Source organism: Schistocerca piceifrons, chromosome 8 (genome assembly GCF_021461385.2).
Source record: "Schistocerca piceifrons isolate TAMUIC-IGC-003096 chromosome 8, iqSchPice1.1, whole genome shotgun sequence".
Taxonomy (NCBI): domain Eukaryota; kingdom Metazoa; phylum Arthropoda; class Insecta; order Orthoptera; family Acrididae; genus Schistocerca; species Schistocerca piceifrons.
In genome coordinates, this window is record NC_060145.1 from 138,838,402 (window position 1) to 138,864,373 (window position 25,972).

The 25,972-nt window shown below is 38.0% G+C and overlaps 1 protein-coding gene across 1 annotated transcript in view; it reads right to left on the reverse strand.

Moving 5' to 3' along the window:
* The window catches only part of LOC124711988 (probable ATP-dependent RNA helicase kurz), a 131,781-nt gene that overhangs the window by 16,126 nt on the left and 89,683 nt on the right, over positions 1–25,972 (reverse strand). Inside the window, exons 12-14 of the mRNA XM_047242273.1 lie at positions 23,066–23,402; positions 7,604–7,860; positions 7,317–7,485 (exon numbers count right to left, since the gene is read on the reverse strand). Of these exons, the coding sequence (XP_047098229.1) occupies positions 7,317–7,485; positions 7,604–7,860; positions 23,066–23,402 (763 nt within the window). The remainder of the gene's footprint in view (positions 1–7,316; positions 7,486–7,603; positions 7,861–23,065; positions 23,403–25,972) is intronic.

Genomic DNA, 25,972 nt, shown 5'->3' on the forward strand with positions numbered 1-25,972 from the left:
CCAAATGGACAGAATTTGGCATGATATCCCTCAGGAGGACATCCAACAACTCTATCAGTCAATTCCAAGTTGAATAACTGTTTGCATAAGAGCCAGAGGTGGACCAAATTATTGACTTGTTCACTTTGTGAAGCCCTTTTTCTTGAATAAATCATCCAAATGTTCTGAAATTGTAATGATCTGTTCGTGTGTACATGTACATCACATGTACCACTATTTGTCCTATTTGGACAATTCCTTAAGGGCCCCCCCCCTCGCCGCCCATCTTAGAGTGTATTTTGGAAGATGAATGGTGACTTGTAAATAGTCACAACAAATTTCCAGTTCCAACCCTGTTAAAACCCTGCACAATACTGACTTTTAAATCATTTTCCTTTCCCTGAGAGCTAGGGGGGTTCATGACCCTCCTTGCCCTTGGATACAAGTAGTTTCATAATTTAATGGAAAAACTTCTCATAAAGCAGAGTATATGGACCTTGTCAAATATCTGTGATGTGCTGAAGGCAATTTGTCTTCCATATTCAAATTTAGACTCTTAGCGGCTGTTTTGATATTACAGTGATGTGTTGTTGATCCACAGGATAATGTCTTAGAAGAGACTGTTTTCTTCACTGTCAACAGTGTGCGGCTGCAGGGTTATGTTTTCTTGAACTGTCATTTTATACAACGAAAGAAGACAAAAATGAGACAAATCTGGCACTAAAAAGACAAGTCATCATTTTCTTCCAAAAATGGAAAAAATAAAATCAAAGTTGGTATAATGAAACATCAACACCACCCATAAAATAGAATGATTTTTACCTGTCCCTAACTATTGGTCTGTCAATTTTCTCATCTATAATCATGCATTTATTTACTGGACACTGTAAATATTGCTTTCATATAACACCTTGGAACATTGTTCCTGAATCTCTCTAACTATCATAAGGGCTTATAATGATTTTTTTAACTCTCTGCTGCTGCAGGTGATCTTGCATCATTGGCACTGTCAATATCATCATTTACTACTGAAGTTTAATTGTACTTTAAATGTAAGTTTAAGTACTACACTATAGTCAGTTCAGTCTGTAGAGCACTCAGCCAACCTTAAACGCAATCTTGAATGCTGACAGCCAACTTTAAACTGTATATTCTGATGAGTCTCTTGTTCATTTGAAGAGCAAAACCTGTAAATAAAAAAATGCAAAGTGCGACTTGTTGCTGTTTTCAAAACCTTAGTTTTACGAGACGCTGCCCTACAGGGAATGCCTGCTCTTGCTATGTTTCAGAAAATTTACAAAATAAACACTGTAGAACCAAAAATTTCCAGTCTTTCTTTTTCATCTACTAGCACAATAATTCATACATGAACAATCTTCAAAGCCACAGCAGCTATGTGTCAAATCAGGTATTGGAAATGTACACTTTATGCACATCAGTACAATAGGTTGTGCCAAAACCATTAGGTTAATGTGTGTGAATACCTTTTACTGATATCAACAATATAGGAAAACATAGATAACTACTTACTGTAAAGAAGACATGTCAAGTTGCAGACATGCATGATTAAAAGACACTCACATGTAGCTTTCGGCCACAAGCACACCTCATGCACACAGGACTGCCAACTCCAGCATCTCGGCCTGAGATGCTGGAGTTGGTGGTCATGTGTGCATGAGGCATGCTTGCTTGTGTGTGCATGAATGTTGTGTGTGTCTCTCTTTACTGGTGAAGGCTGTGGTCCAAAGCTTCATATGAGTGTCTTTTAATCATACCTGTATGTAACTTGATGTGTCTTCTTTATGGTAAGTAGCAATCTGTTTTCCTATGTTGTTGATATTCCTACCTGGAGTTCCCATTGTTTGATTTTACTGATATCAGAACTATTCTTTACGAAAAACAGATGATTTTTATATGCTCTATATTATACATATAATTATTGCTCTTTTAACACCCAATCAGTGAGCTCATATATGCAGTAACTCATCTGGCAATATGGTTTAAAAACAGAAACTCAAATTTCCTAAAATCATAAACACTCACTGCTGTGCATATATTTCCCATATTTCTTGGTCAATTTGGGAAAGGGGACCAAACAGCGAGGTCATTTATTCCATCAGATTAGAGAAGGATGGGAAAGGAAGTTGGCCATGCCCTTTTCAAATGAACCATCCTGGCATTTGCCTGAAGCAATTTAGGGAAATCACGGTAAACCTAAATCAAGATGGTTAGATGCAGGTTTGTACTATCATCCTTCTGAATGCCGGTCCAGTATGTTAACCACTGTGCCACCTCGCTCAATTCCCATATTTCTTCTGTTTGGAGTTCCCGATTGGCATTTACAGTCAACACTACGTTATTTAAGACTTTTTAAATTTGGTGAATGAAGGTATTAATGGGATTACCATTGAAGCATCCCTCCTGAAGCCCAAATTGAGATGTACTAAATATAACTGAGAACATAAGCTTGCTTAGTGAACTGCACTGATGAAATCATCTCCAGTTACCAGCCAAGCATTGATGAGTAGTAAAATTGCTGAAATGTTGCTTTGAGACTCTGTCGCCATTTATCTACTATGCTGTGAAAACTTTACTACTGAGACATTTCATTTCACAGTTCTTTTTTTTTTTTTTTTTTTTTTTTTTTTTTTTTTTTTTTTTTTTTTTTTTTTTTTTTGTGCGACATTTAAAAGTTCAACTTACCACTGCTTCTGCTATTTACCAGCTGTCACGTACAAATCATTATAGTAACTAATACAGCTAGGATAACTACTAATGACAATCTAAAATTTTATTTTTCCATACAAAATAAATCAGTTTAACTCCGTTCAGCATGTGACAAGAGAAAAGACATGGAAGAAAACTGTTTTGCTAGTTTGAGAAAATCTTCTGAAGTTTTGTTACCAATTTGATATACCGAGTAGTTATAATTAAATGTTCCCTACTTAACACATTATAACATGGAAACTAACTACCATAAGAGTACCAAACTTGGTAGCATTAATGTCAAGGACATGGGGAAGAAATATAATGCAAAATCAATTCAATTGAAACACTTTTAATACACTGCTACGGTACATCATACCACTACTTACTAGTACCATTACCGCTACAAAAGGGGCTCAATATGATGCCCATCAGTCTCCTAAAGAGTCTGAAAGCACAGGATGGCATTCTGCACAGCAGAACGGAGCATGTCCGTAGGTATGCTGGCTACCTCTCTTGATATGCTGCACTTCAGATCAGTACATGTGTGAATGTTCCCCTGGTATGTCCTGTCCTTCAGGTAGCCCCACAACCAAAAATCACAGGGAGCGAGGTCAAGTGATTGTGCCGGCCAAGTAATTGGAAATGATCAGATGATAATTTGGTCATTTCCAAATGTATTTCGGAGAATAAGGTAAACTCCACGAGTGATGTGCAGTGGGGCCCCATCTTGCATGAAAACTGTCGAGTTCATTGCGTCTCTCTTCTGTAGGGCGAGTATGACATGCAGGCGAAGAATACCGCAGTGACGCTTGCCAGTCACACTGCACGTCATTGGTCCATGAGTGCCAACCTCTTCAAAAAAGAAAGATCCCCACACTCGACAGTTCCATCTGTTCACCCCACCCGTCAAAGAAAAATGAGCTTTGTCTGTCCATAGGATAGTCCAGGGCCAGCCCTCGTCCAATTCAATCGTTGCGAGAAAGTGGAGAGTGAAGTCAACATGTCATTGTGCGTCCTGAGCTGCAAGCTGCTGTATGATATGGATACCATTTGAGAATGATTAAAAGAACCTTCTGTACAGTGAACCACAGGATGTTCATCTGTCGCGACACTGCATGCTCACTGCCTGACAATCGGGAATTGCATGCAGCGTTGTCTGCCATAGCAACAGTGATTTCGTCAGCCACCTGTGGTGCAACTGGTCGTTGACCTCTTCCCGGAGTGATGCCCACTTCTCCAGCTGATTTGAACTTCATCATACTCCGTACAGCAGGTGGAGAAAGTGGACCTATTTGCAATCTTTTCAGCTGGTGATATTCTCGAAATGCAGCTGCAGTGTTACTGTTGTTTTGATAACAGAACTTCACCAATAATGCCCCGTTTGTTTTGTCCAAGCTCATGTTGACACGTCAACAAGTTCAATGTGACTGGTCAGGTGTTTAAGACCATGAATCATGATGACTGATCACAGCACCTGGTGGCCATAGTTGGAAGTGGATGGTGGCACTGTGACGCACAAAAATCACGCACCCCATACTCTGTACATTAATGCTAGCATGTTTGGTACTTGTATGGTAATTAGTTACCATGTTATAATGTGTTAAATACAGAAATTTTAACTACAACCACCCGGTATAATATTTTGGAGGTAGCTTTCATTATGCTTGTATGGTAATGAGACATTATTTCCATAATTCTATGCTGCATACTATTATAAATATTAATGCATGTTAGGCACATGGTGCTGAGCACTTGGTCTGTAAGAAGTGTAATTGCTACAGAGCTCAAAAAATGATTGAAATATACCCGAAGAACACTATAAAACAACAATAAAAGCTTATTTATTCCACGAATTTATTAGGCAACCCCATGATGGTATCTACACCTCACAAAAAAGGACGCCAGCATGAGGTCCACAATCACTCTATGAGGCTACATTTATAAAAAGACATTAAATATCAAATAACACATCATAATGAGACTACATTTATAAACAGGCATAAATTATCAAATGGGCAACAGTACACTTAAATCAAGTACTTTACACATATAGTACCCAGAAAACCCAATAGCAAAAATCAGTTCATCCCTCCTATAAGGTGTCAGGTCAGGTAAAACAGACACTTTGTTGAAGTCATAAGACAGAACATATTCATCTTTGTCATCTGGTCACACAAAAGCAGCTTTGTTAGCTTTTACAAAAATAGTCTCCTCAATCTCATGACCCACATTTGATATAACAACTGAGATATCATGTAGGCCTATGGTAATTTTAAAATTTTCCTGATGAATTATATGTTCAAACAAATTTTGGGTTTGTAGCCAGTCGTAATTTAATTCATTGCACGATTTTCAACCGGGCACCTGTCTGTCATCTTCAGATGAGGAACTGAAGACTGAGAAAGACTTGCTCCATTCTGCCCCACAAAGCACGCTGTGAGTATTCCGTGCACGTGTCAAAATTCAAGTTGACAGATGGACCACACTTCAAAGCAGCAGCACCTTCACTGGTGGAACTCAGGTGTCCTCTGTGTAACAGCTCACTGAGGCCACTGGTACACTTTGTTGTCTTTGATTAGACCAAATTGTGGAGATTATGGGGTTCCATGCACTGTCCAACTGGCAGCTGCCATCACAGTTCATCAGATTTTCTGCCAGGTGTATTTCCATGGATTTTTTAACACTGGAGTCGCAAAAAGATGTAGTTGTGGTCAGAGTCACAGTTTTATAATACTCAATTGAATGTGTAGTGGAAATACAGTGACTGGCAATAGCAGACTTGTTTGGTAGCAAAAAGGCATGTGCAACACTGACGTTCAGTGCAATATTCTTCATGGTGTGTGTGGTCCGTCCTATGTTAGCCACACCACACTGACAAGCGTATTTGGTAAATTCCGGCCTTCTGCAATACAGGGTTGCCACAAGCCTCCTCAAGTGAAATACCCTGATTTCCAGACAAGTTTTAGCATTTTTCCCTGACAAATTTTGAGAGCTCAAGGGTAAGTAAAGGCAAAAAAAAGTAAGGACTTCGGTATTTCTAACCATGTGAGCAAAAATCTTAGTACTAACATCAACATCTTTTGCAATGAACTGTTTTTAGATGGAGACAGCAAGCCAAATGGATATACAGCGTGTACATAAAGTCCAGCAACATTTCAATTATTTATTGCACAAGAACCAAACATTGCACAGATATCATACACATGTCATTTTGAAGAGAAAACCTGAAAGTTTTTTTCCGTGCATACTGCTACAGAATAGTTTGGAAATTTGCCGATAGTCAGCGTTAGTCACAAAAAGGCCGAGTCCACGTGTGGAGTGAGCTTACGGTGTGGTGGAGTTGAAAATGGCCTCCTCGACTACCAGATCTCACTCCGTGTGACTCTTTTCTGTGGGGACACATTAAAGATCTGGTGTATGTACTGCCTCTATCATGTGATGTACAATAGCTCCAGGAGAGAATACGGGAAGCAACTGCCATAGTTGACGATGGCATGCTGGGACAGGTATGGCAAGAATTCAATTACCGTATTGATGTCTGCTGGGTCACTCATGGTTCGCGTATAGAATGTTTGTAAAAAAAAAAACTTTCAGATATTGTCTTCAAAATGCAATATGTATGATTTCTGTACAATGTTTAGTTCTTGTGCAATAAATAATTGAGAGTGCTCCCGGACTTTATGTACACCCTGTATGTTTTATAAAGACCACTGACATTATTTTACTTCAATAAAATGAAACTCACTTGGTGACCAAAATTCGCATTTCGATGGAATCACAAGACAGATTTAAAATTCCTTCACTAATTTCAGAAATAACCTCAGAAAAAAAGTAGGCCTCTCGAAAGAAGGGCATGGAATAGTAGCGTAAAGCACACTACAGTTGACTGCCAATAAAATGTTGGTTCTATTATGTTTGTTATTGTTGGTTATTACCCCCTGTGTTACGACTATTATTTTACAGGTATTGAGAAGTTTTTCTTTCAAGAAATACATGAGTACGCAGCCTCAAGCTGCCTGAGAATGCCACAATTTTCCTCTTCTTATCGTCACACGGTCTGAGACGCCTTGTCACAGTCCGCGCGGCTGCCTCCGTTGGAGGTTCAAGTCCTCTCTTGGGCATGGATGTATGTGTTGTCCTTAGTGTAAGTTAGTTTAAGTTAGATTAATCAGTGTGAAAGATTAGGGTCTGGTGACCCCAGCAGTTTGGTCCCACAAGACCTTACCACAAATTTCCAATTTCGTCTTCTTATCATCCCATATTTTCTAATACATAAACTACTTTCAAAGTGCCAAAATGTACTAGAAAAAAATAAAATGTCTATAAAATGCCACACCCTGCTACGTACTTGTGGTGAGTCTGCACGAGGGGAAAGGGGAGGGGCAGGTCACATGCCTTACAAGAATTTTAGTATTCATCTTTACTGGAACACCAGCCCTGGTGCATGGTTTTCTTCTGATTAATTTTGTTATTTGGAAAACGAATATAATTACCTTTAATTTCATATGCTGCATTCATTAGGATTAGAATCTTGAAATACACATCTTGTCCAAACTATTGTGAAATGCCACTACTACATATATTGTTTCTATTTAAATTTTTTCACATATGAGCTACTATAAACTCACTTTGCCCATGTCTTATTCATTGTTGCTGGTGCTGACAGGAGAGAGTTGGTAAATCTTTTTAGTTTGGGGAAAACTTCTCCCTCAAGTAAGAATCTTGCAAACCACTGATACCGTTGTCTTCCAGTGGGATACTCCAATTCCACCACCGGTAACTGCCAACCTGCTCGTCCTGCGGAAATATGAAATGACAAGACAATGCTTAGCAATATTATGCAACACAATACTTGGCAGTAATTATAGGAAACTATAATTACCAAGCAAGGGCATACGACTTAACTTTAACATACCAAATGTTCCTGTAATGTGACATTTTACTACACCAGTTTCCTGGCAAAAATGAGGAGGTGGATCAGTCTGTGGTTCCGAAAAGTTGCACAAGGCTGGAGCATACACAGGTAACCACTCAGGCTCTATTGCTGTAATTCCTCGCATGTATAACTTTCCATTTGTTTCATACACTTCCTGATAGACGACCCACTCTGGGCGTTGTCGTTTTAGAACTGAGTGTGCATGTATGAATACTGGGTCTTCCATCTCTAGGCACCTGCAATCATGCAGTTAAAAGAAACAAAAAGTTTTCCATCAGAAATTGTAGGTAGTATTTGTCATCATTTTCAAGCTGCTCATAATGTAGTGATAACAAAGTAAAATTATTTATAATACTAAAAATGATGTCCTATGAATATAGGCAGCAGCCTATTGGGAAAGTGGTGAGGGTAGGGAGTTGGGGAGAAGGAAGACAAAGTGAGAGTGCGAGGAAGAAAGAAATCCTAGATCAGATGAAATTGAATTTTAGTGAGTTTCCACAACTTAATAACTCTCAAACTCATTTGGTGCATCCAATTCCAAGTCCTTTACAACACACTTCATTTTAAAGTGTTACCATGATCGTCATTTTCTCTCTACTGAATGGATTTGTGTCAGATAGATAGCCAACTTTCTCATTTTTTCCCAACAGTCTTCTTATACCCTAATATCACATTTCTCATTATGTGTCCATAATTCTGATCCATGATTATTGATTCCTTTCACAGATCACCAGTACACATGAGAAAGACTGACTAACTAAACTACTTTGCTAAAAACGAAGTGTGACTGGTTGAAGCTTAATGCTATTTTGTCTAAAACTGACATGGTGAGACTGTGGCTGTGTATAATTAATGTAGGTTGATTCTTACAAAGAAGAAGACAGCAACTAGACACTATTAATAATGCTGTTTATTTAAGTAAACAGCGCCATAAATGGTTTCAAACTAACAAGTTCATCATCAGATGGCTGTTCACAAGATTCACTTTACATAATCATCAGTTTTTGATTTTTACTCTCCCACTGTAGCGAAATATTCTTGGTGTGTTAGTGCCCTAAGGTAGAAAACAATATTAGAAACACCCTATGTGAACATAACTTATCTCCAAACGATGTAATACAGAGTTAACAAATATATGAGGTTAAGTAGTTAGAGTACGTACATGGAAAATTCCACAAAATTTTCTTGCAAAGTTACAGGATTGTATTTCTGGAATATTGCAAAGTATGTGCAGCACTTACATGACTTGCATATCACCATATTGTGCAAAGCACAAAACGCACACATACACACACACCAAAAAGTATTTGCCACATGTGAAGTTGACACAAAGATTGAAGTTTCACAAATACAACACCGCCAGAGATGTTCTCTCTCACAGATATTACGATATATAGATTACTTTGATTTCACAGTATGAAAGTTTATAAAGAATAAATGTAACACCAAGAACAAATAAAACACAAAGATAAACCTTACATTATGAGCATATAATATAACAGATGAAGTTGACAGATGTAGTAACCGGTTTGTGTGAATGCTACTTACATGGTAAATACTATGCTATATACAGGGAACAACATGGAGGTGAGATAAAATGAATAGAACGACACTAGCAATTATATTAACATAGTATGGCGCACTGAGATTTTGAATCAATTTTACAGTTGCAATAAAGTGTGACTGAGCAGGGAGCTATATTTTGGGGTAAACCAGCACTAAAGAAGTTAATGTATTACAATGTATACATTGCTTTGATTTGACAGTGTATTTATTTTATTTTTTTACAAAGAATTAACGTAACATTATAGGCATTTATATTATAAAGAACAAACATTACATTGTGAGCATACAATATTCAGTGAGCATTAATTTCAAATAAATTCGGAGAATGCAGTAACCAGTTTGTGTGAATGTTACTTATATGGTATTGTGTAAACACTGTGACATAAACAGGCAACAACAAAGAGATGAGATAAAATGAATGATGTGACAGTAGAAATTATATTAATGTTATATGGCTCACTTTTTAAAAAAAATCAGTTTTATAGATGCAGTAATGTGTGACTGAGTAGGTAGCAATATTATGACGTAATATTTTGTTTAGATTATTGATTGCATGTTGTTAAAAGGAGTAGTGTTTATTTATGTTTTAAACTGGAAAGTAAGTAAGTGAAATTTTGTAGAAAGGTTGCATTAGCTAGCTCTGTCTGTTCATTGCAAATATGGTGTGGTGATTTGCTTTTATGCAGGCAATTGACACATTAGCAACCGAGCTGAGCAACATGCACAATAACATCAAATTCACTGTCGAACATAAATCCAATAACAGCATCAATTTCTTAAATTTAAAAATTTCCAACAAAAACCAGAAACATCACTTTGAAATTTATAGAAAGCAAACAGCCACATATGTGTGCGCATCAACAGCTCATCTTGTCCTCCAAACAAACATAAGATGGCATACTTCAGGCCCATGCTGAATCGCCTGCATAAAATTCCACTTGAACCAGTTGAACAACATAAAGAAAAGAATATCATCAAAGCCATAGCTCTAAACAATGGATATAACCCTCACACGACTGATAAATTATCACAAAAAATCCAAAAAACCGCAGACAACAAAGCCCCACACCAGACACCTATGCAGCCAAAGACAAAAACCAGTAAAAAGTGGCAGAAAATATGTCTCACTTCCTTTTCTAAGGAGAATATCCCATAAAATAAGTAATCTTTTCAAAAACACATACATAAATATAAGCTTCCACACAAACCATAAACTTCAGCAGCTAACCATTCATAATATAAAGAATAACAACCCCCCATGCAAAAGATCAGGTATATAAATTCTCAGATGCCAGAATTGCCCCTTCTTCTATATTAGGCAGACTGGGAGAAACTTTGAGACTCAATTCAAAGAACATTTCGATGCAACACGTTTGAACAATCCTCCAAAATCTGCATTTGCAATGCACACAACTCTCAGTAAATATGGAGTAAAAAACATCGAAGACCACATCCAAATATTGCACCGTGCTGAGAAAGATAGCCTCAAGAATCTGCTTGAAGAGACAGAAATATATATACATAAAAGCAAATCACCACACCATATCCTCAATGAACAGACAGAGCTAGCCAATGCAACCTTTCTACAAAATTTCACTCACTTACTTTCCAGTTTAAAACATAATTAAACAACTCCTTTTAACAACAACATGGACTCAATAATCCAAACAAAATATTACATCATAATATGCCTGCCTGCTCAATCACACATTACTGCAACTGTAAAACTGATAAAAAAAAAATTGGTGAGCCATACTACATTAATATAATTTCTACTGTCACATTATTCATTTTAACTCATCTCTATGTTGTTGCCTGTTTACGGCATAGTGTTTACACAATACCACATATATAAGTAACATTCACACAAACTGGTTACTGTGTTCCCCGAATTTATTTGAAATTAATGCTTACTGAATACGGTTTGCTCACAATGTAACGTTTATTCTTTATAATATAAATGCTTGTAATGTTACCTTAATTCTTTGTAAAAAAATAAAAAAAATTAAAAAATCTACTGTCAAATCAAAGCAATGTGTACATTGTAATACACGAACTTTTTTGGCACTGCTTTACACCTAAATATAGCTGCCTGCTCGGTCACGCATTAGTGCAACTGTAAAATTGATCCAAAATTTCAGTGCGCCATACTATGTTAATAGAGGGAAACATTCCACGTGGGAAAAATATGTCTGTATATGTGTGGATGGATGTGTGTGTGTGTGCGAGTGTATACCCATCCTTTTTTCCCCCTAAGGTAAGTCTTTCCACTCCCGGGATTGGAATGACTCCTTACCCTCTCCCTTAAAACCCACATCCTTTCGTCTTTCCCTCTCCTTCCCTCTTTCCTGACGAAGCAGCCGTTGGTTGCGAAAGCTAGAATTTTGTGTGTATGTTTGTGTGTCTATCGACCTGCCAGCGCTTTCTTTTGGTAAAGTCACATCACCTTTGTTTTTAGATATACTATGTTAATATAATTACTAGTGTCATATTATTCAGTTTATCTCACCTCTATTTTGCAAAAACAGACAACGTCTGCAGGGATACCGCAATCACTTTTTATATAATGTTACTTATAATCCGTCTTGATTGCATGTGAAGGTTGCTGAGTGTGGACAGGTTACTCATGTAACTGAAATTGCAGACCTGAAGATGGTACTAGAGGAACCGAAACTGGTCATGTCAATAAACATTTTTGCAATCAAGAAGGATTTTAAGTAATATTATCTCACCTCTATGTTGTTCCCTGTATATAGCATAGCATTTAGATAATACCATGTAAGTAGCATTCACACAAACCGGTTACTACATCTGTCAACTTCATCTGTAACATTATATGCTCATAATGTAAAGTTTATCTTTGTGTTTTATTTGTTCTTGATGTTATGTTTATTCTTTATAATCATCCATACTGTGAAATCAAAGTAATCTATATATTGTAATGTCTGTAAGAGAGAACATCTCTGGCACTGTTGTATTTGTGAAACAGCAATCTTTGTGTCAACTTCACATGTGGCAAATACTTTTTGGTGTGTGTGTGTTTTGTGCTTTACACAATATGGTGATATGCAAATCATATAAGTGCTGCATATACTTTGTAATATTTCAAAAATACAATCCTGCAACTTTGCAAGAAAATTTTGTGGAATTTTCCATGTAAGTACTATAACTACTTAACCTCACATACTTGTTTACTCTGTATTACATCGTTTGGAGATTAGTTATGTTCACATAGGGCACTTGTAACATTGTTTGCTACCTTAGGGCACCAACACACCAAGAATATTTCGCTACAGTGAGAGAATAAAAATAAAAAACTGAGATTACATAAAGTGCATCTTGTGAACAGCCGTCTGATGATGAACTTGTTAGTTCGAAACCAGATATGGCGCTATTTACTTAAAGAAATATCATTATTAATAGTGGCTAGTTGCTGTCTTCTCCTTTGTAAGAATCAACCTACATTACTTGGTTGAAGCTTGTTAGTTCATAGCTTTCATATAATTGTAAATGGTACATTTTACTGCCTTCCTCCACAGCTTACTTATATCTACAGTGGATTAATAAAAACAGAGAGAAGAAATCACCCTAACTACAGGCCTACGTCACCCCCCCCCCCCCCCCCATCACTTTTTGGTAGAGAGGGAGGAGGAGGAAGTGGTCTTAAGTATAATATTGACTCGACTACCACAGCATGGCAACTAACTTTCAGTCTGGATGCCATAAATGGCTCATTATACAAAATCATCATCTCGCAAATAAAATTCTGACAAATGAACTTACTATGGCATTTGATCCTGTGGACCACAAAATTTGACACGGGCAACTAAAATTTGATCAAGTGCTCTTAGGATTTATTGAGACCTCCCTTCATTGTAGGATAAAACTAAACTCAAAATGATACAGACACAATGTGGGCTCCATAAGGTTTGGAATGTGATCTGCTAGTGTTCCTATCCCTCATAAATAACTTTTAGATGGCTCTCCAAAATTGTTCAAAATTGGTGATATTTCCTGATGACACAAACATGCTAATAAAGGACTAAACTAAAACATACTAAACACTGTTCAAATAAAGACAGGAGATTCTTGCAACTGGCTCACAAAATCAAAAAATGGTTCAAATGGCTCTGAGCACTAAGGGACTTAACTTCTGTGGTCATCAGTCCCCTAGAACTTAGAACTACTTAAACCTAACTAACCTAAGGACATCACACACATCCATGCCTGAGGCAGGATTCGAACCTGCGACCGTAGCAGTCGCGCAGTTCCGGACTGAGCGCCTTAACCGCGAGACCACCATGGCCGGCTCACAAAATCAGTTTAAGTCTAAATCTCCCATAGACTCATATGCAATTTAAAAACAAAACTTTTCTTGGGATCCAGGTGGATAAAAATTACAAACCGTGACAACAAAAATATAGAATGTCAGGAATTTCAGTTCGCTTTGTTCTGCACTTAGAAGTACTTTTCATTGAATTGATTTGAAGTGCAGATTGGTGGTCTATTTTACACGACTTTTACCATGCTGTTTTACAAACTTACTTTTGGGGGAATGCAGATAAACTAAAGCAAGTACTTATCCTGCATAAAACAACAGCAAGAATTCTGAGTGAAGTAGAAAACTGGACATCTTGCAATAACCTCGTTAAAGGTATTGGCATTCTTGCACTTACTTTTCATTTGCAAATGGCCTCTTGCTCTTTATCTACGTCAAAAACCACCTTGTTTTATTTCTATGTGATTGGAGATTATTTTAGTTAATATTTAGTACAGTACAGAAAGGAGACTGCTAGATCTACAGTTATTTATTTATTTATTTATTTTTGTTGAAATAGAACAATGATAGTGTTGTTTCAGATTGTACCTGTTGTTAGTTTCTTTACCACCTGCTGTCCTCAACAATAAAATGTGGTGTCTGTCCAACATATGTGTCTGTTTTATTTCTTTATAAACAACTGGAGAAAAGGTAACCAGTCACTGAATTACTGAGGTTTTGGCCAGTCAACAGATATAAAAACGATACCAAACATGTAACTAAGCTTTGAATAATGTCTTTCTTTGGAGGTAGCATACTAACAACACACAAATACTTACAAAGAGTTACAATGAACCTGCACTACAACTCAAGTGGTTTCTTAATTAATTACCCCTTTAATATATGATAGTAAAATCTTCATTTTTTAATATAATCATCTTGTTCCTTCATTTAATTTGGATTGCATGAAAACAGAGGAAAAATGTTAATGCTATAGACAATATGCGTTAACTGTGTGTGCTCTATCAGTGTGGTGGGATGGATTTTTATTCCCTTGCATTTGAACTTATGCATGAGAAAAAGGAAAGTTGTCAATGTACCTTTATTGTTCCATTAACTGGGTACTGTATATAATATTTTTAGTTTTTTTTTGTTGTCTATGCTATGGGACACTATTGTAATGTTCACTTCTTTGATGCATTGCATGAGTCTGCTGACTATAATTTTACCTGGCTAGCAGATGGGACAGTAGCTTAAACAGTGACTGTTCAAAGTGTACAGAGAATCAAATCGTGAACAGAAAATGCTGGAAGCAATCAGGAAGTTATGTATCATTTTTCATGCAAACCGTGTAACATGACACCTCTCCAGAGTGTGACAAAGCAATCCATTTAGTTTTTTTGTTAACATCTTTTGCAATTCAATTAGCACATATTTGGGTGAAATATATACCTGTTATTGAATCATTTTTATTTGTCATTAACAAACAAAAAAAGTGTATTTCTTTATATCATGACTAATAGCAATCGTAATGACTGGACACAAACTGAGAAGTACCTGCAGATAGCTCAGCAGCCAAAAAGCAAATGAATGGAAGGAGAACAGATTTTTATATTCAATATTTTTGGAGCTATTGTTGCTTTTCTGTAGCTTACAAATGATAAGCTGAAAGGACATCAACATGTCTAATTCCTATATAAATAATCATACTGTAAAAATCACACAATGGAAAATCCAGGATGGAATGTAACGATAACCACTATCCTTCCCACCCCTCCCACAATGGTATTCCAACATCCATCGAACCACAATATACTCGTCCATCCCTACACAACCCCTGCTCCCAAGCCCTTACCTCAAGTCACATATCCCTGTAACAGACCTAGATGCAGGACCTGCCCCATACATTGTCCCACCACCACCTACTTCAGTCCGGTCACAAACATCACCTACCCCATCAAAGGCATGGCTACCTGTGAAACCAGTCACGTAATGACGGTAACCACTGTGCTGCATTTTATGTCGGCACGGCAACAACAAGCTATCTGTCTGCATGAATAGCCACTAACAAACTGTGGCCAAGAAACAAGTAGACCACCCTGTTGCTGAGCACACTGCCCGACACGACATCCTTTATTTCAAAGACTGCTTCACAGCCTGTGCCATATTGATCCTCCCTGCGACACCCATCCAGTCCCTTCAACCTTTCAATGTTTCCAATCCAGCAATACATAGTCCTCATTCCACCAATTCACGCAGTCCTTTTACTTCTCTCCTTTTCCACTACCCCCCTCATCTCTCCCCCTGCCCTCCACCTAACCTCCTGCCCAACTGTACTTAGCTGCCCTACCCTCTCCCCATCTCATCCTTGTGTGATTCCCAGCAGCACTTCACTGTCCTCCGCCCCTACCATGCTATCCCTCCTCCTCACTGTCCAAGCCTCCTCCTTACTCCCACCCAGTCGCCGCACTCATCATGCACTGCTGCTGTTGCTCGCAGTGGGGCCTCAGGTGTCAGAGGCTGCAGTCTTGTGTCATATCTATTTTCGACAAAGGCCTTGTTGACCAAAAGCTTATATTGTGACAGTCTTTTCGTTGTTCATATCTGTGATTCAGCATCTCCGCTATATGGTGAGTAGCAACTTTCCTTTTCACAATATTGATCATATTGTAAAGATTTAATGGAGCTGTTTCATCTAAACAAAGCACATTGGCCAGAAAATGAAAGAAAGGTTTCAGCAGTGAACAAAGTGAAAGCATTCAAAGCTTAGGAAACACTGTCCTTTCTCCAGATTTGGCTATTTGGTGTGTGTCATTCCACAAATTGGCTATTTTCCCTTTTAAATATCCACCACATATGGTTAATGGTTGCCTAGTGTGGACACTGGATTTTCTGAACAACATTCCCATAAACAAAAGACTTTGATGTTAATTTTCAATGGCTTTCCTGCAGTTCCTGTCAGATCCACAAAGTTAAGTGCTGTTGGGTTTGGCTGGCAGTTGGATGGGTGATCGTCTGCAAATTATATGTACTCTCTGCAGATGACATTTCTGTATGCAACAAAAAGTCAACCTTGCATATCTCTATTAAGACTGGGTCATGCAAATTCAATGCAGACACAATCAAAGCTCTAGGAGGGATAAGTCAACAATGGCTGTACAGGGTAACCAAGAGAGTGTGGTAAGAAGATGTAACTGTAGTGCAGGAGAACAGGGAGCTGTCACCCTATGAACTACAAATGGAAACAGTAAAACAGGCATCAATTACAGAACTGTAACCTTGCTGTTGCATAATCTAACAATTCGAGTATTCCATTTTGGATTAAAGACTACAAAAATCTGCTGAACCTAGACATAAAAAGAAAATGGCCATAAACCTCAGAAAAGGAACAAAATGGCAGTAAACCACATTAGTGAACTACTGATCTTGTCTTTGCCTAAAGGATGTTTTATGAGAAGTACTGAGAAAAAATAGAAACTTAAGTCTATCTACACAAAGAGAAAGTGTTTGGTTATAGCATCTTTGAGGTCTCTGAAGAGGACTGCTTGAAAACTAGAAGAAACACAGAAAACTGACATGACAGTGGATAAAGCACCTCTCCAAGTTTTTAATTTGTACTATGCATTGTTGTAGAGCACACCACCAGGGGTCAGGTGTGTCAGAATATGTACACAAACCATCCACTACGTATTGTTCCATCAAACTAGTTCACATCTGTAGACAAGCAGCACTTCCAAAGTGGGCTGCTCTTATTTCACCTTCCAGTGCAGCAGCAGTGACTTCAATGAATTGCATACAAATACTTGTCCATCCACATTGACATTTTCCATGTCACTAACAGAGCCACTATTAAGCAATTGTAACAAGGAGAGACGTTCTAGTCACTGATATGCGTCTCTTTTCTGTATGTTTTGCAGTTTTTGTGCATTCATCTATTGACACCCCCAGAGGTACTCACAAATAATGCTGTATATAAATACTGCCCATGTTGTTGTTGTTGTTGTGGTCTTCAGTCCTGAGACTGGTTTGATGAAGCTCTCCATGCTACTCTATCCTGTGCAAGCTTCTTCATCTCGAAGTACCTACTGCAACCTACATCCTTCTGAATCTGCTTAGTGTATTCATCTCTTGGTCCCCCTCTACGATTTTTACCCTCCACGCTGCCCTCCAATACTAAATTGATGATCCCTCGATGCCTCAGAACATGTCCTACCAACCGATCCCTTCTTCTGGTCAAGTTGTGCCACAAACTTCTCTTCTCCCCAATCCTATTCAATACCTCCTCATTAGTTATGTGATCTACCCATCTAATCTTCAGCATTCTTCTGTAGCACCACATTTCGAAAGCTTCTATTCTCTTCTTGTCTAAACTATTTATCGTCCATGTTTCACTTCCATACGTGGCTACACTCCATACAAATACTTTCAGAAATGACTTCCTGACACTTAAATCTATACTCGATGTTAACAAATTTCTCTTCTTCAGAAACGCTTTCCTTGCCACTGCCAGTCTACAATTTATATCTGACCATCATCAGTTATTTTGCTCCCCAAATAGCAAAACTCCTTTACTACTTTAAGTGTCTCATTTCCTAATCTAATTCCCTCAGCATCACCCGACTTAATTCGACTACATTCCATTATCCTCATTTTGCTTTTGTTGATGTTCATCTTATATCCTCTTTTCAAGACACTGTCCATTCCATTCAACTGCTCTTCCAAGTCCTTTGCTGTCTCTGACAGAATTACAATGTCATCGGCGAACCTCAAAGTTTTTATTTCTTCTCCATGGATTTTAATACCTACTCCGAATTTTTCTTTTGTTTCCTTTACTGCTTGCTCAATATACAGATTGAATAACATCGGGGAGAGGCTACAACCCTGTCTTACTCCCTTCCCAACCACTGCTTCCCTTTCATGTCCCTCGATTCTTATAACTGCCATCTGGTTTCTGTACAAATTGTAAATAGCCTTTCGCTCCCTGTATTTTACCCCTGCCACCTTTAGAATTTGAAAGAGAGTATTCCAGTCAACATTGTCAAAAGCATTTCTCTAAGTCTACAAATGCTAGGAACGTAGGTTTGCCTTTCCTTAATCTTTCTTCTAAGATAAGTCGTAAGGTCAGTATTGCCTCACGTGTTCCAGTATTTCTACGGAATCCAAACTGATCTTCCCCGAGGTCGGCTTCTACTAGTTTTTCCATTCGTCTGTAAAGAATTCGTGTTAGTATTTTGCAGCTGTGGCTTATTAAACTGATTGTTCGGTAATTTTCACATCTGTCAACACCAGATTTCTTTGCGATTGGAATTATTATATTCTTCTTGAAGTCTGAGGGTATTTCACATGTTTCATACATCTTGCTCACCAGATGGTAGAGTTTTGTCAGGACTGGCTCTCCCAAGGGCGTCAATAGTTCCAATGGAATGTTGTCTACTCCGGGGGCCTTGTTTCGACTCAGGTCTTTCAGATCTCTGTCAAACTCTTCACGCAGTATCGTATCTCCCATTTCATCCTCATCTACATCCTCTTCCATTTCTATAATATTGTCCTCAAGTACATCGGTCTTGTATAGACCCTCTATATACTCCTTCCACCTTTCTGCTTTCCCTTCTTTGCTTAGAACGGTTTCCAACTGAGCTCTTGATGTTCATACAAGTGGTTCTCTTATCTCCAAAGGTCTCTCTAATTTTCCTGTAGGCAGTATCTATCTTACCCCTAGTGAGATAAGCCTCTACATCCTTACATTTGTCCTCTAGCCATGCCTGCTTAGCCATTTTGCACTTCCTGTCGATTTCATTTTTGAGACGTTTGTATTCCTTTTTGCCTGCTTCATTTACTGCATTTTTATATTTTCTCCTTTCATAAATTAAATTCAATATTTCTTCTGTTACCCAAGGATTTCTACTAGCCCTCATCTTTTTACCTACTTGATCCTCTGCTGCCTCCACTACGTCATCCCTCAAAGCTACCCATTCTTCTTCTACTGTATTTCTTTCCCCCATCCTCGTCAATTGTTCCCTTATGCTCTCCCTGAAACTCTGTACAACATCTGGTTCTTTCAGTTTATCCAGGTCCCATCTCCTTAAATTCCCACCTTTTTGTACTTTCTTCAGTTTTAATCTACAGTTCATAACCAATAGATTGTGGTCAGAGTCCACATCTGCCCCTGGAAATGTCTTACAATTTAAAACCTGGTTCCTAAATCTCTGTCTTACCATTATATAATCTATCTGATACCTTTTAGTATCTCCAGGGTTCTTCCATGTATACAACCTTCTTTCATGATTCTTAAACCAAGTGTTAGCTATGATTAAGTTGTGCTCTGTGCAAAATTCTACCAGGCGGCTTCCTCTTTCATTTCTTAGCCCCAATCCATATTCACCTACTACGTTTCCTTCTCTCCCTTTTCCTACACTCGAATTCCAGTCACCCATGACTATCAAATTTTCGTCTCCCTTCACTATCTGAATAATTTCTTTTATTTCATCATACATTTCTTCAATTTCTTCATCATCTGCAGAGCTAGTTGGTATATAAACTTGTACTACTGTAGTAGGTGTGGGCTTCGTATCTATCTTGTCCACAATAAGGCATTCATTCACTATGCTGTTTGTAGTAGCTTACCCGCATTCCTATTTTCCTATTCATTATTAAACCTACTCCTGCATTACCCCTATTTGATTTTGTGTTTATAACCCTGTAGTCACCTGACCAGAAGTCTTGTTCCTCCTGCCACCGAACTTCACTAATTCCCACTATATCTAACTTTAACCTATCCATTTCCCTTTTTAAATTTTCTAACCTACCTGCCCGATTAAGGGATCTGACATTCCACGCTTCGATCCGTAGAATGCTAGTTTTCTTTCTCCTGATAACGACATCCTCTTGAGTAGTCTCCGCCCGGAGATCCGAATGGGGGACTATTTTACCTCCGGAATATTTTACCCAAGAGGACGCCATCATCATTTAACCATACAGTAAAGCTGCATGCCCTTGGGAAAAATTATGGCCGTAGTTTCCCCTTGCTTTCAGCCGTTCGCAGCACCAGCACAGCAAGGCCGTTTTGGTTATTGTTACAAGGCCAGATCAGTCAATCATCCAGACTGTTGCCCTTGCAACTACTTAAAAGGCTGCTGCCCCTCTTCAGGAACCACATGTTTGTCCGGCCTCTCAATAGATACCCCTCCGTTGTGGTTGTACCTACGGTACGGCTATCTGTATCGCTGAGGCACGCAAGCCTCCCCACCAACGGTAAGGTCCATGGTTCATGGGGCCCATGACAGCTAATATTATTTGGTTGGTGCATAAGTTCAGAGCATTTTTGTTTTTTATGTTGGTATTTTAGTTGCTATGGGTTTATTTACTGATTGTAATTTTTTATTTGTAGTTTACTATCGATGTTTGAAGTTAAATATTGTCTTTTGGAGATACTGAGTGGAACTGTGGATGCTAGAATATGAAGTACCAAGTAGAGAAATTGCAACATTTCCAACATATTCTTCTGTTTGAGTTCAATAGATGGGCAACAGCAGCAGAGAGAGCCAGAAACATTATCACCTTGTTTGGGGATAATAGCACTTGACAGAGCATGGCAAGAAAATGGTTTTCTTGTTTTAAGGAGGATCGTTTTGTCATTAGTGACCCTCCAATTTCAGGAAGAACTTCAGGGTTTGATGAAGATTGTTTGAACATATTAATCAACAATGATCCACATCAGTGTGCTTGAGAACTGGCAAAAGTGATAAACTGTGATAATTCCACCATTGTGTGACATTTGCATGGATAATGATACACATCAGTGCGCTCGAGAAATGGCAAATGGGATGAACTGTGATACCACCACTATTGTGTGACATTTGCATGCAATGGGGAAGGTTCAAATATCATGTGTATGTGTGGCACATGTTCTACGCCAAAATCATAAAAATCAGTGGGTGACCATATATGCATCTCTGCTTGCTTCTCATCAACTGGCTTGTGAATAACACCCGCCATTCCTTCCTGTACCATTATTGGTGATGTGAAATGGTGTCTCTATGCTAAAATAAAGGAAAGGAAAGGAAAGGAAAGGAAAGGAAAGGAATGGTTGAGCCCAAACAAAGCAGCAACAGAATAAAAAAATTACCCCAGTGTTGGCCGACTGTTGTAAATAGTGAAAGAGAATATATTAATGATTACTAACGTCTCTGTGTATCTATTGTATTTATTTAATTTATTGTAAAGCACTACAAACTTATGCATCAACCTAATAGAATGCTTGAGGTGTGAGAAAGTGGCTGAAAACATTGCTGCATGCATGCTGCAATTATATGATGAAGCCAAGTGCTATGTACAGGTGCAGAATACAAGATTACATCATGTCATAATGAAGAGTGGGGTACAAAATGGGTGTTGTCAATCACTACTTCTATTCATCATCATAATGAATAAAGTTTTAAAAGCAGTTAGAAAATAGGAATCCATACATAGTTCATTAATAATTACGTAATTGTATGGGTCGAGACAGATGTGGACGACAAATTTTATATCTGGTATGAAAAATTTAAAGGAATGAGCCTGCAATCAGCAAAACCAAGACAATATGTTTTGTATCGAATAGAAATTCACAAACAGTCTATCTAAGAATTTGAAATGAAGAGAATAGGTTGTCGGCATCTTACAATGATGAGATAGCATTGTGTCAGCGCATAACACCATACACTACACACCAAGAGACTGCCAACAGGACATAATAAGCTTCCAATTTTGATCAAGATCGTTTGGCGCAAAACACTTTTTGTTACCTATATCGATGTACAGATGGGCAGCAGTGGTAATTACTGGAACAGTAGAGTGTTGCCTCCATTCAACAGAAACGAATTACCCCCACTCTAGTGGGGTATCAAACTACACTTAAGACTGGAGAGAAGCATGGAAGAGATTGACAAAGTGAAATGACTGCAGTGGTACAGTCATAAGGTGAAAACAGCTCTCCACAGCATCCTTTGGGTACATTTACCAAAATTTTCTTGGAAGAAGAGCAAATCAGATATTTTGTGATGGCTGGTGCAAGCAAATCAAGAAGCTCAAAATTGGAGATGTTGGCTGGCATAAAACATATTAAGGAGAAATGTGCAAGGGAAAAATATTATCGAGGCAGCTCATATACACCCACATTTGGCTTGCTGGAGCAGAAATGACAATAATGATTCCCTGTTAATGATCTCCTTGCATTAAGTTGCTTATTTGCAGAAACGAATATACGTTCTATTGACCTCATTTCCTGTGCTGCCACTATATTTATGGAACCATTACACAAATGAAGTCACCAGTGAACACCATTGACAGGATACTTAAAACAGTGATACGACATGAAAATATCATATCTTTACCAGTTTCATTACTCATCAAAGTCCTAAAGTTCCCAGCATCACAAACCAAGTCATACAAAATGCAGAAGGGGGAGGAGAGGGCAAGGAGGGCGGTGAGGAAGTAAGGGTGGGGGTGGTAACAAAAATTGCTACTTTGTATGCTTGTGCAGATTTTGGAAGACATGGAAGAGATAATTACAGAGTGTGTAAAGCGAATACAGACAATAAAATATCTTAATAAAATCAATGAACTTTCAAACATAATACCTATAAGCATGCTTCCATCGTGGTCTATCTGCTGCATCCTTGATCTCATCCAGGTCCACACGGTGAGCAACCTGATCCACAAGGCCAGAAAGCAGCAGCTGTCGAAGATGTCGGGCCTGGGTATCAGAAGGCGGAGGCATACTTGGATCAACAGCTAACTCGAGTTCAGGTACAGCAAGCTGCAACTGTGATGCTAACTGCACACGAAGTCTTCGTACCTCTAGCATAGCCTTGTGGCGAAGTCCATGTTCAGAGCAGAATGACTCTAGATCTCGACCACTGTGAGAAGCAGCATACTCGGCAGCACCAACAGCACGCAAGAGTACCATAGGATCACCTAAATTATATTACATACAATAACGTTATAGCTTCTTGTAAATGGGCTGGTACAAAAATTCAGTGATAAAGTATTCCTTCTGATACAGTATAATGTCTTCAACAAGAAACTTGGCAGTAAGAATGTAAAATGAACAAGAATAAATTATGAAGCATTGGAGGTATGAATTAAACAATGCCTTCAGTCACAACGTTTTCGTGTTTTATTAACTACACGATGCGTTTCGGACCCTGTGGGTCCATCGTCAGGTGTAATTTGTCTTAATAGATGTTTTATTTATTCTCCTGAATGAGGTGAAATGTATATTCCCGTCATGAAAAGATTTACTGTTAAGTTATGAATTTCGAAAGTCAAATGTGGAAAATGTGTGCAAAATAGTGGAAAATGAACAGTCCAAAGAAAGCATTTTTAACATTTTAGCAACGGCAAACATTCTTTTCTCCATTGTTTTAGTACATGTCACTTCATTCAAGATGTACACTTGCAAACACTTTATAAACACTTCATAGATGTTTTTGTACATGGTGTTGTCAAAGGTGAATTTATTTGTAGTGCTAAAGATATAACTATTAAACAATTGACATAAGCAAGAATTAACTTTAGAATAGGTCTTTAAAATTACTGAAATAACTAAGGCTTGCAAAATCTGTTTGTTCATTTAACATAGATTCTGGTTTTTTGATTTTGTGGAGGTATATCTCCAGTTGTTCTAACAGACTTAGGGTCTTACCATTGGCTTCATTATGTAGTATTACCAAATTGTTTTCTAGACTGTTGATGACATGTTTTGTTTCCAACATATGTTGTGCAATGACTGATTTTTCGAAATTCTTGAGCCTGAAAGCATTTACATGTTCTTTAAAATGGGTCTTGAAGTTTCTGTCTGTTTACCCTACATAGTAGGCAGAACAACTGGGGCATGATACTTTGTACACTCCGCTGTTGTTGTATGTTTGTGTATTTAATTTTAGGTTATGGATGAGTAGGTTTCCTAACTTATTATTGGTTGAGAATGCAACTGTTACATTTGTTTGTCCGAAAAAGGTTGGCATTTTTTGTGATATGGGGCCCAGGTATGAGATACTGGCGAATATTTCCTCTTCTTTCACAGTGTGTTCATTCGTTGCGTTGCTTTTGTGTATTTGTCTGCTTAAATTGTCGTTTATTTTGGCTGTGTAGCCATTGCTTATGGCAATGCTCTTTATTGTATCTATCTCATTTTTGACAGTGTTTTCTTCTAAATCAAGGGAGTGTACTCGGTGTAGCATGGACCTAAATGCAGCAAGAAATTAGAAGCCATGCAACTAAAACTGCATCAGCAACAGAATAACCAAACATCCAACAAAACACAATTTTATAAAAGAGTCATTAACCAAACTGACATCACCTTCATTGAAAAGGAACAACATCTACTCAGGAAAGTGCTAAAACAAAATGTAAACCCACATTAAGTAACAATAACCTCAAAAATCTGATCATACACACTAAAAAAGCAGCTGATTTAGCTGAAAATTGGAAAACGTAAGTAACTGGAATTATTTCTACAGAAGAATCACGTACCAATTTTAGCAGTGCAGGAAACAAGAGTCTTCAATGAGAATTTAGGTGATACAGGACATTACAGAATTTATGAAGGTAAATCAATAGTAAGAATAACGGAAAACACGCCAATATCTGGAACAGCATTTTATGAAAACAAGAAAATTGTAGGCAATATAACAGATTTTAAGTAAAAATCAGAAACAATTCTCAAATTGATAATAAAGTGAAATAATAAAAACTATACCATTATATGTTGCTATGAACAACAGAAGAAATTCACAGAAAGTAAATCAATTTTGGGATATGGCAGAATCCGATATCTCCAACATGCCTAAAAACAATGTTTTAAGTCTCTGCTTTTATGAGCAATTTGAGAAGGAGACGAAATTTCAGAATATTGTAGCCAAATATCCATCACACTTGTCAAAGTGCCTTAAGATGTTCTAGTTAAAACTGATGTCCACACATTTTTGCAAACTAGGAGGGTGGTTTGAAAAGTTCTCAGAATCACCACGAGAGGTCAGTGCTAGCGCAATGGGTTGTTCACATGATATTCATTGGATATTGGATTGTTGCCTGTAAATGCATGCCACATCAGTGCTCTTGGATGAGAGCTGTGGCAGTGATGTGGTTCTATTGTTGTTCCCGCGTAGTGATTTGCGAAGATGGGGAGGGAATCGAGATTTGAGCAATTATTAAGTACATTGTAAAGAAAGGTATGAAAGCAAAGAACATTCATGCCAATTTCCAGAATACACTGGGGGACTCTGCTCCTTCATATTCAACTGTTGTCAAGTGGACAAATGAATTTAAATTTGGTTGAGAGCGCTTAGATGATGATCCGCACAGTGGTCGGCCAAGACATGTCACTACTCCAGAAATAATTGCAAAAGTGCATGAAATGGTAATGGAGGATCGCTGATTGAAAGTACGTGAAATTTCTCACGCTTGCCAGATGTCACCTCAAGGGGTATATCACATTTTAACTCAAGAATTAGGAGAAACGAACAAGAGTTTTTGGGCCTGTT